This window comes from Tachyglossus aculeatus, chromosome 6 (assembly GCF_015852505.1).
Source record: "Tachyglossus aculeatus isolate mTacAcu1 chromosome 6, mTacAcu1.pri, whole genome shotgun sequence".
NCBI lineage: Eukaryota > Metazoa > Chordata > Mammalia > Monotremata > Tachyglossidae > Tachyglossus > Tachyglossus aculeatus.
Window position 1 is genome coordinate 46722652 of NC_052071.1, and position 10910 is coordinate 46733561.

Sequence of the window (10910 nt, forward strand, 5' to 3'; positions counted from 1 at the left end):
ATTTGTTGGAGTTTTTTTTTGAACTCTTTAGAATTTTACATCCCAGAGGGTAATTCTGTTTAAATATTTAAAAATATTCAAATTGCTTCACCCATATTCTCCGATAAACTACCTGAACCCGCAATGATCAAGGAGTAAGATGAAGCTCAGGGCTTACCTTCAGAGATAATTTACAGCATGAGTTTACAGGAAGCCATAGCAGCAGTGTGTTGTTGAAAAGGAGGAAAACCAGAATGAAAGGAAAAATAAACGGCAGCTCCCGCCTTAACCGTTAGAAGAGGATATGGGTGGAGCTAATCCACACATTGAAAGCTGGTGCGAAAAACAGATTTTTTCATTATTATTATTTGTAATCATCATCATCATCATCAATCGTATTTATTGAGCGCTTACTATGTGCAGAGCACTGTACTATGCTCTTGGGAAGTACAAATTGGCAACACATAGAGACAGTCCCTACCCAACAGTGGGCTCACAGTCTAAAAGGGGGAGACAGAGAACAAAACCAAACATACCAACAAAATAAAATAAATAGGATAGATATGTACAAGCAAAATAAATAAATAGAGTAATAAATATGTACAACCATATATACATATATACAGGTGCTGTGGGGAAGGGAAGGAGGTAAAATGGGGGGATGGAGAGGGGGACGAGGGGGAGAGGAAGGAAGGGGCTCAGTCTGGGAAGGCCTCCTGGAGGAGGTGAGCTCTCAGTAGGGCCTTGAAGGGAGGAAGAGAGCTAGCTTGGCGGATGGGCAGAGGGAGGGCATTCCAGGCCCGGGGGATGACGTGGGCCGGGGGTCGATGGCGGGACAGGCGAGAACGAGGTACGGTGAGGAGATTAGCGGCAGAGGAGCGGAGGGTGCGGGCTGGGCAGTAGAAGGAGAGAAGGGAGGAGGCGAGGTGATGGAGAGCCTTGAAGCCCAGGGTGAGGAGTTTCTGCCTGATGCGCAGATTGATTGGTAGCCATTGGAGGTTTTTGAGGAGGGGAGTGATATGCCCAGAGCGTTTCTGGACAAAGATAATCCGGGCAGCAGCATGAAGTATGGATTGAAGTGGAGAGAGACACGAGGATGGGAGATCAGAGAGAAGGCTGGTGCAGTAGTCCAGACAGGATAGGATGAGAGCTTGAATGAGCAGGGTAGCAGTTTGGATGCAGAGGAAAGGGCGGATCTTGGCAATGTTGCGGAGCTGAGACCGGCAGGTTTTGGTGACGGCTTGGATGTGAGGGGTGAATGAGAGAGCGGAGTCGAGGATGACACCAAGGTTGCGGGCTTGTGAGACGGGAAGGATGGTAGTGCAGTCAACAGAGATGGGAAAGTCAGGGAGAGGGCAAGGTTTGGGAGGGAAGACAAGGAGTTCAGTCTTCGACATGTTGAGCAGTAATCGTGTTCGATTTCGATTGAGCACTTAATATATGTGCAAAGCACTATACAAAGAGCTTGAGAGAGTCCAATGTAACAGCAGACACATTCCCTCTAGTATTAGTAAAAATTTTGTAGTGCTGCCATTTTTAAGAATGATCATGTACTGACTTTATTAATATTTTTTGAACAACTGAATTCCAAAGTGATCTGGATTTTCCTATATTTACCTAAGCTTGAGCATAGGGATTGTTTTTACTAATTCTGTTGTACTCTCCCAAGTGCTCAATACAGTGCACTGCACAAAGAAGCCCGATAAAATTGTAACTTAAAAGTATTTTTAAACTACTCGGCTAAAATGATGAATAGCATGATCAGAAGGGAAGATGGAAATGCATGAACCAAATATGACTGTGTTGCTAGTAAATCCAGGCTTCCAACTATAAGTGTGTTTGTTAGCTGTAACACGAGGTGAACTATCAAAAGTTAAATGTGACTTCTGTTTATGATTTCACATCTCATATTTATTCAGGTTCCTTTTGTTCATAAGGTCATTTTACAGGTGCTGTATTTTGCATTTTTCCTTGTAGCAAGTAGGTGGAAAAGCCTCTATTGCAGTCCACTGGCCTCACCAAGTGCACATAACTCAAATACAGAGCCAGGTTCCTGTAACAATGCATTAAACTCTCCAGGGCACCTCAAATCAACTAACAAACCGCTACTAACTTGTGGCAGCTCAGGTATGGCATGTCAATGCAATGTAAATATTACAAGTTGTAGAGGTGGTTTCTTTGATGCTTAAAGACTAGCAAGATAAAGTGGCTTATACTACTCCTCTGACCTATGCATGTTTTAGACTGTGAGCCCACTGTTGGGTAGGGACTGTCTCTATATGTTGCCAACTTGTACTTCCCAAGCGCTTAGTACAGTGCTGTGCACACAGTAAGCGCTCAATAAATACAATTGATTGATTGATTAACTGGTATCTCTTTGCAACACTTTATGTGGAAATTTCGGTTCGCCCTAAGTGACCAAAAGATACATTGTTTTTTTCCATGGCAAAATTTCCTTTAAGAAAACAAATTAGTCACATACCTGAGTACAACTCCTCCTTAAAATATAGTTACTGCTTACTATATTTACTTAGTACTATTTTGGGAAAAAAAACTGTTCTGAATTAGATATGGTGAATTATGAATCTCTGTTGCTTTATTCCTTTAACATAATTTTCCCAATTACTTTCTTTAAACCCTTTCAATTATTTTTTTTAATGTAATACTACTTTTCTCCCATAGTTAAATCATTTATTAGCTAAAATCCAGTCCTATACATCAGATAAATTTTGATTTATTTTTGTAGTGGTCTTCCCATTATAAATTATATATTATATTCTTTTAGATTTCACATGAAAAATTAGATTGAAGGTACTATGACTCCATTTTTTTAAAGGACACTTGCATGAACCTGTTTTTGGAAACACTAACGAGGAAATATTTAATCCTTTTGTACTTGAACATAGGTGCAGTTTTTGCTACAATAACTGGAGGATTTTAATCCAAATAGTATATTACTTTGGAGGAGTCATATGTAATTTTATTACTTCTAGAACAATTTTTTTTCCTGGTATTCCCTTTTGAAAACTTGCTCCACTACCCTTTTCAGTTTATCATTTCATCTTTTGGGAAAGCTTATTACTTTACTGTAATCTGCATGTTTATGAAATGTTGCATGCTTAAGTTTGACTCTTAAAATGAAGTTACCTAAAAATTACTAATACCTCATTTTGCTTGTAGATGCTTCGATAAATATTGGTTACATTTCATCTTTAATTATTCAGTTCATTGGCCTCTTAAATTAGAGGAGCAGTGTGGCTCAGTAGAAAGAGCCCGGGCTTTAGAGTCAGAAGTCATGGGTTCAAATCTCGGCTCCACCAGTTGTCAGCTGTGTGACTTTGGGCAAGTAACTTAACTTCTATGGGCCTCAGTTACTCATCTGTCAAATGGGGATGAAGATTGTGAGCTCCCCGTGGGACAACCTGATCACCTTGTAACCTCCCCAGCGCTTAGAACAGTGCTTTGCACATAGTAAGCGCTTAATAAATGTCATCGTTATTATTATTCCCTGCCCACAACGAGCTCACAATTTAGAGATTCATGATAAAGTCTAGCACATTTTTGCCCATTGGAAACATTAATAAGGCAAAAATCCTACTGGATGGTTTATAATGATGTTTTCTCATCGGCTGTCTGCATAGTTTAAATTACAACTAAATTTCTCCACTGCTTAAGAAATTCCAGTGGTTGCCCATCCACCTTCATATCAAACCAGAACTCACCATTGTCCAAAGAAAGCAATCACCTTGCCCCCTCCTACCTTACCTTGCTAATCTCCTTCTACAACTCAGCTTGCAGACTTAGCTCCTCTAACGCCAACCTTTTCACTGTGCCTCGACCTCATTCTATTTCATTGTCGACCTCTCACCCATGTCCTGAACACCCTCCCTCCTCGAACCCAACAATGACTCTGCCCTTATCATCATCAATCGTATTTATCAATCGTATTTATTGAGCGCTTACTGTGTGCAGAGCACTGTACTAAGCACTTGGGAAGTACAAGTTGGCAACATATAGAGACAGTCCCTATCCAACAGTGGGCTCACAGTCTAAAAGGGGGAGACAGAGAACAAAACCAAACATACTAACAAAATAAAATAAATAGAATAGATATGTACAAGTAAAATAAATAAATAAATAAATTAATAGAGTAATAAATATGTACAAGCATATATACATATATACAGGTGCTGTGGGGAAGGGAAGGAGGTAAGATGGAGGGATGGAGAGGGGGACAAGGGGGAGAGGAAGGAAGGGGCTCAGTCTGGGAAGGCCTCTTGGAGGAGGTGAGCTCTCAGTAGGGCCTTGAAGGGAGGAAGAGAGCTAGCTTGGTGGATGGGCAGAGGGAGGGCATTCCAGGCCTGGTGGATGACGTGGGCCGGGGGTGGATGGCGGGACAGGCGAGAACAAGGTACGGTGAGGAGATTAGCGGCGGAGGAGCGGAGGGTGCGGGCTGGGCAGGAGAAGGAGAGAAGGGAGGTGAGGTAGGAGGGGGCGAGGTGATGGAGAGTCTTGAAGCCCAGGGTGAGGAGTTTCTGCCTGATGCACAGATTGATTGGTAGCCATTGGAGGTTTTTGAGGAGGGGAGCGATATGCCCAGAGCGTTTCTGGACAAAGATAATCCGGGCAGCAGCATGAAGTATGAACTGAAGTGGAGAGAGACACGAGGATGGGAGATCAGAGAGAAGGCTAGTGCAGTAGTCCAGACGGGATAGGATGAGAGCTTGAATGAGCAGGGTAGCAGTTTGGATGCAGAGGAAAGGGCGGATCTTGGCAATGTTGCGGAGCTGAGACCGGCAGGTTTTGGTGACGGCTTGGATGTGAGGGGTGAATGAGAGAGCGGAGTCGAGGATGACACCAAGGTTGCGGGCTTGTGAGACGGGAAGGATGGTAGTGCCGTCAACAGAGATGGGAAAGTCAGGGAGAGGACAAGGTTTGGGAGGGAAGACAAGGAGTTCAGTCTTCGACATGTTGAGCTTTAGGTGGCGGGTAGACATCCAGATGGAGATGTCCTGAAGGCAGGAGGAGATGCGAGCCTGGAGAGAGGGGGAGAGAGCAGGGGTAGAGATGTAGATCTGGGTGTCATCAGCGTAGAGATGATAGTTGAAGCCGTGGGTGTGAATAAGGTCACCAAGGGAGTGCGTGTAGATTGAGAACAGAAGGGGGCCAAGCATTGAACCTTGGGGAACCCCCACAGTAAGAGGATGGGAGGGGGAGGAGGAGCCTGCAAAAGAGACTGAGAAAGAACGACCGGAGAGATAAGAGGAGAACCAGGAGAGGACGGAGTCTGTGAAGCCAAGGTCAGATAACGTGTTGAGGAGAAGGGGGTGGTCCACAGTGTCAAAGGCAGCTGAGAGGTCGAGGAGGATTAAGACAGAGTATGAGCCGTTGGATTTGGCAAGCAGGAGGTCATTGGTGACCTTTGAGAGGGCAGTTTCCATGGAATGTAGGGGACGGAAGCCAGACTGGAGGGGGTTGAGGAGAGAGTTGTTCTTGAGGAATTCTAGGCAGCACGTGTAGAAAGCCTTGTAGGCACACCTCTTCCAAGAGACCTTCTCTTATTAAACTCTCCTTTCCTCTTCTTCCACTCCCTTCTGCTTCTCCCTGACTTGCTCTCTCCATTCACCCCCACCACCAAACTAGCCCCACAGCACTTATGTACATATCTGTAATTTATTTATAGTACTTTCTGCTGCCCCTCTAGACTGTAAGATCGTTATGGGCAGGGAATATGTGTTTTTATTATACAATCCTAGGTGCTTAGTACAGTGCTTTGTACACAGTAAGCGTTCAATAAATATGATTGAATGGATGAATTGAATGAATGACAATCACCATACCTTCCAATCAGGGGTGACACTGGGGAAGGGCAGCAGAATTTTCAGTTAAAAGTCACATGACACAGTCCACATGCATCCCAGGTTCCTGGCAGAGGAAAACTTCTTTACTATGTCTTTCATATCTCTCCTGGAGCAGCTACTCTATCCGCCTTTTGGAGCAAGATAAAGTCTAGGGTGTGGTCAGCTGGGCTATGATGTGGGAAGAGTCTGATTAGTAGCTGATGTCCCCTCCCTGCCTGGCAGTGAAGTGGAAGGTGGGGTGGGTGGAGGAAAGAAGCGTAGGCAGGCAAGTGGTGAATAGCATTTGAAATTATTTAAATTATGCTTGTCTCTCATTTTCAATTAGTCAGGAGTCTGTTAATAGGAAGCTGCCTGTGTTTTTTATGTTTTGACTATGTTTTTCCTATCTCTCACGAAGCCACCTCTCTGTGCTGCTCTGGGTGTAAGACTGAGTGTGGAGCTTTTGTGAGGGAGGAAAATGAAGGGTTCCAAGCCTTGTCAGTCAATTGTGTTTACTGAGCGCTTAATGTGTGCAGAGCACTGTACTAAGCACTTAGGAAACCACCCGCTTTTTGACTATGTCTTTCATTTCCCTCCAGGATACACCTCTCTGTATCACTTCCAGGGTAAGATGGAGGCTGGGCCATTTGTGAGAACTGATATGTTGCTCAGACAAATTTGTAAGCCAACCAAATGCCTCTTTATGAAAATCACACCACCGTGGTAGACTCCCTCAGATGAAGGCTTTTCTCTCTCCTGAGGGTCTTGGGCTGATCCCATGGAATATTGATAAATCCAGAGCTTGATCCCAAGGTCAGCTCTCCAGGAGATACCTGTATTCCTAGACCATCTACTGACATCTACCTTCTTGTGGCCCTTGTGTGTCTCCTGAGCATCTCTCACTGAAGCTGGAGGAAAAATAGAATAGTAGTAGTAGTAGTAGTAGGTAGAAATAACAGAAGTAGTAGTCGTAATAACAGCTGTTACTAAGTGCCCAATTGGTATGCCACACTGTAATAGGCCCTTAGGAAGTACAGATAAAATGCAGTGATGCATTCTTTGCCCACAGAGAGCTTATACTTCAAAGGGGAAAACAACAGAGCTGAGACAGGCCTTAAAGAGAGTGGTGGAAGCCATTTTACTTCTCTGGTCCTTAGTTTCCTCATCTATAAATGGAGATTAAATACCCATTCTCCCTCCCCCATTATCCTTTGGTCAAGGATAGTGTCTGATCTGATCGTATTGTATCCTTCCCAGTGCTTAGCAAAGGGCTCAGCACATAGTAACTGCCCAACAGTCATTATTGTTATTATTGAGGGCAGAGTGATAATAAAGTAAAGGAAAGGCTCACAGAGAAAGGTGGGCAGGTGGGAGGGGATAATAGGAATATTAGGAAGGAAGGGAAGAAGGGAGAACAAACCCTGAGGTGAAGGGGAGAGGAGAGAGTGATGATCATGGGGGGGAGGGTAGAGATACTGAATAGCCACGCTATCACCACTGACCAGATGCCCTTCTCTTTCAAGGATTCTCACACCTATCTTGAGAACCCTGGCACAGAGGGAATGCAGACCCACCCAACCCCACCTATTTTTCTGGCAAGGCTCAATGAGCGCTGGCTCTGGAGGACCTTCAAGAATCAATTCTTTACTGACAGCATCGGAAAGGGTCCTGTCAACTATGGGCAGTGTTACTGCCCCACCTTGGCACCTAAGCACTCTAATAAGAATTATGGTACTTGTTAAGTGCTCACTATGTGCCAAACACTGTTCTAAGAACTTGGGTAGATACAAGTTAATCGGGTCGGACACAGTCCCTGTCCCACATGGGGCTCACAGGCAGAAACTCCTCACCCTCGGCTTCAAGGCCGTCCATCACCTCGCCCCCTCCTACCTCACCTCCCTTCTCTCCTTCTACAGCCCACCCCGCACCCTCCGCTCCTCTGCCGCTAATCTCCTCACCGTGCCTCATTCTCGCCTGTCCCGCCATCGACCCCCGGCCCACGTCCTCCCCTGGGCCCGGAATGCCCTCCCTCTGCCCATCTGCCAAGCTAGCTCTCTTCCTTCCTTCAAGGCCCTACTGAGACCTCACCTCCTCCAGGAGGCCTTCCCAGACTGAGTCCCTTCCTTTCTCTCCCCCTTGTCCCGCTCTCCATCCCCCCATCTTACCTCCTTCCCTTCCCCGCAGCACCTGTATATATGTATATATGTTTGTACATATTTATTACTCTATTTATTTATTTATCTTACTTGTACATATCTATTCTATTTATTTTATTTTGTTAGTATGTTTGGTTTTGTTCTGTCTCCCCCTTCTAGACTGTGAGCCCGCTGTTGAGTAGCGACTGTCTCTATGTGTTGTCGACTTGTACTTCCCAAGCGCTTAGTACAGTGCTCTGTACACAGTAAGCACTCAATAAATATGATTGATTGATTGATTGATTGATTAATCCTCATTTTACAGATGAAGTAACAGGCACAGAGTTGACTAAGGTCACACAACAGACATATGGTGGAGCCAGAATTAGAACCTAACTAATTCTGACTCCAGGGCTCTATCCATTAAGCTATGCTGTTTCAACCACCCGGGACACTTATGTATATGTTAACGTATATAGACTATTATTTAAGCAGTGTGGCTCAGTGGAAAGAGCACGGGCTTTCGAGTCAGAGGTCATGGGTTCAAATCCCTGCTCTGCCAGTTGTCAGCTGTGTGACTTTGGGCAAGTCACTTCACTTCTCTGGGCCTCAGTTACCTCATCTGAAAAATGGAAATTAAGACTGTGAGCCCCCTGTGGGACAACCTGATTGCCTTGAAGCCTCCCCAGTGCTTAGAACAGTGCTTTGCCCATAGTAAGCACTTAATAAATGCTATTATTATTATTATTATTATTATTATTATTATTATTTAAGCAGCATGGCTTAGTGGAAAGAGCATGGGCTTGGAAGTCAGAGGTCATGGGTTCAAATCCCAGCTCTGCCACTTGTCAGCTGTGTGACTTTGGACAACTCACTTAACTTCTCTGTGCCTCAGTTCCTTCATCTGTAAAATGAGGATTAAGACTGTGAGCCCCAGGTGGGACAACCTGATCACCTTGTATCCTCCGAAGTGCTTAGAACAGTGCCTTGGCCATAGTAAGGGCTTAAATGCCATTATTATTATTATTATTGTTTAAGCAGCATGGCTTAGTGGAAAGAGCATGGGCTTGTGAGTCAGAGGTCATGGGTTCAAATCCCAGCTCTGCCACTTAGCTGTGTGGCTTTGGACAACTCAACTTCTCTATGCCTCAATTCCCTCATCTGTAAAATGAGGATTAAGGCTGTGAGCCCCAGGTGGGACAACCTGATCACCTTGTATCTCCCACAGCACTTAGAACAGTGCTTTGCACATAGGAAGCGCTTAACAAATGCCATCATTATTATTATTTAAGCACTCACTCATCCCCTATTTGTAAATTTGTCTCCCTTGTTAAATTGTCAACTGTTTGATGGCGTGTCATTCCTTTCAAGTACTTAGTACAGTACTCTGCACACAGTAGGCGTTAAATCAATATAGTGGATTGATTGATTGAATGTTTGGAGAGGGCATTGGACGTGGGTTAAAGAGGTTAAAAAGAGCTTCCCACAATCGAGCCTCGCTTCAGTTCCCCTGCCACTTTACGCCAAAACTCCTCCAGCCTGCTCTCTCCCCAATAATTTGACTTCTGCTCAGGAGAGAAGTGTTCATGCTTTTGATGATAATGATGATGGAATTTATTAAGTGCTGATTATGTCCCAAACACCATCATAGATATAGAATAATCAGATCAGACACAGTCCCTGTCTCACTTAGGACTCACAATCTAAGGCATAGGGAGAACAGTATTTTCTACCTTATTTTAATAACCTCCTGACCTCCTTGTTGCATTAATATAATAGCCAAGTCCCCTGGTGCTCCACAGAATTCTAATGGACACCCACTCAGTCACCCATTGACACTAGGGTCAGAGCAGGGGCAGAGCTTACTAAGGGCCCCTGGCATTGGAGAAGATCTGTAGTTGCTAAGGCCTTTCCAAGGGTTTGGGGCTGGGGCACTCAGAAGTCCAAGCTGGAGTTCAGGTCCCTCAGCTCTGCTATCACACTTCTGTCCCCTTTCAGAAACTGTGTTTCTCCCTGACTAGATTGTAAGCACCGTGAGGGAAGGGTTCATGTCTACTAATTCTACTGTAATGTCTCAAGTGCCTAATCCAGTGTTCTCCACACAGTAAGCACTCAATAAATATTATTGGTTGATTAAATGATCACCAAAGTCACTTGACATTACTGCTTTGGGGTGCATAGAAGAAATGGGGAGGGGGGTCTACCAAGGAAATGCAGGGAAATACCATCCACCTAGGCCTTTCCAACCCGGCTGTAAAACAATAAACCAAGCCCTCAGAATCTTTCCCCCAGTCAATCAATCGTATTTATTGAGCGCTTACTGTGTGCAGAGCACTGTACTAAGCGCTTGACCATCAACCACCATAGCCCACTCTCACTCACACAAAATACTTGGCCATGTTGAACACAAATTCTTCTTCTAAATAATAATAGTAATATTCTCTCCTCTCCAACTCCCCAAACACCAACCCACTACCAAATCACTATTCTGACTCCTGCCAACAGTAGCAATTCCTCACTCTCTGGCCAACTCCTGCCTCCTGGTTATCCAGAATCCTCCAAGGCTGACACAGACCTCACCTGTGTTCCCAGCCAGGGCCATGTCAGCACAGCTGAGAACAGGACAGAGAATGGTGGCCTCTTCATGATTGCTTAGCTGGGAGTTTCTCCTCCAAGGTTCCCTTTTTTCTTCTAAATGTGATTGATGATGATGATGATGACTTCAAGGCATTTTTAACTGCTTGCTTTAGCCTTCTATGCATGTCCAGGGATGTCCATCTGCAGGATTATCTTCAGTTTAAACAGCATGGGGTGGCTGGAAGCCATGAACAGCAGCATACAATTAAGAGGGAAAGCAAAACAAGTTAGATTGGTTATTATTATAGTCAGAAGAGGGAGAACATGAAAGTTTCATATTGAACCGGAAGGAAAGGGGGGGGCTTCCTGGAGGTGGGGA

General features: G+C 44.6%; 1 protein-coding gene across 2 annotated transcripts in view; it reads right to left on the minus strand.

Moving 5' to 3' along the window:
• LOC119929989 (hemicentin-2-like) overlaps positions 1-10567 on the minus strand; it is a 30247-nt gene extending 19680 nt beyond the window's left edge. Inside the window, exon 1 of one of the 2 annotated variants that reach the window (XM_038748391.1) lies at positions 10535-10567. In XM_038748391.1, the coding sequence (XP_038604319.1) occupies positions 10535-10556 (22 nt within the window). In that variant the 5' untranslated portion in view covers positions 10557-10567. Of the gene's footprint in view, positions 1-157; positions 217-10534 lie in introns of those variants that run through there. The other variant, XM_038748392.1, reaches the window with a different exon arrangement.
• Between the last annotated feature and the right edge of the window lie 343 nt (positions 10568-10910).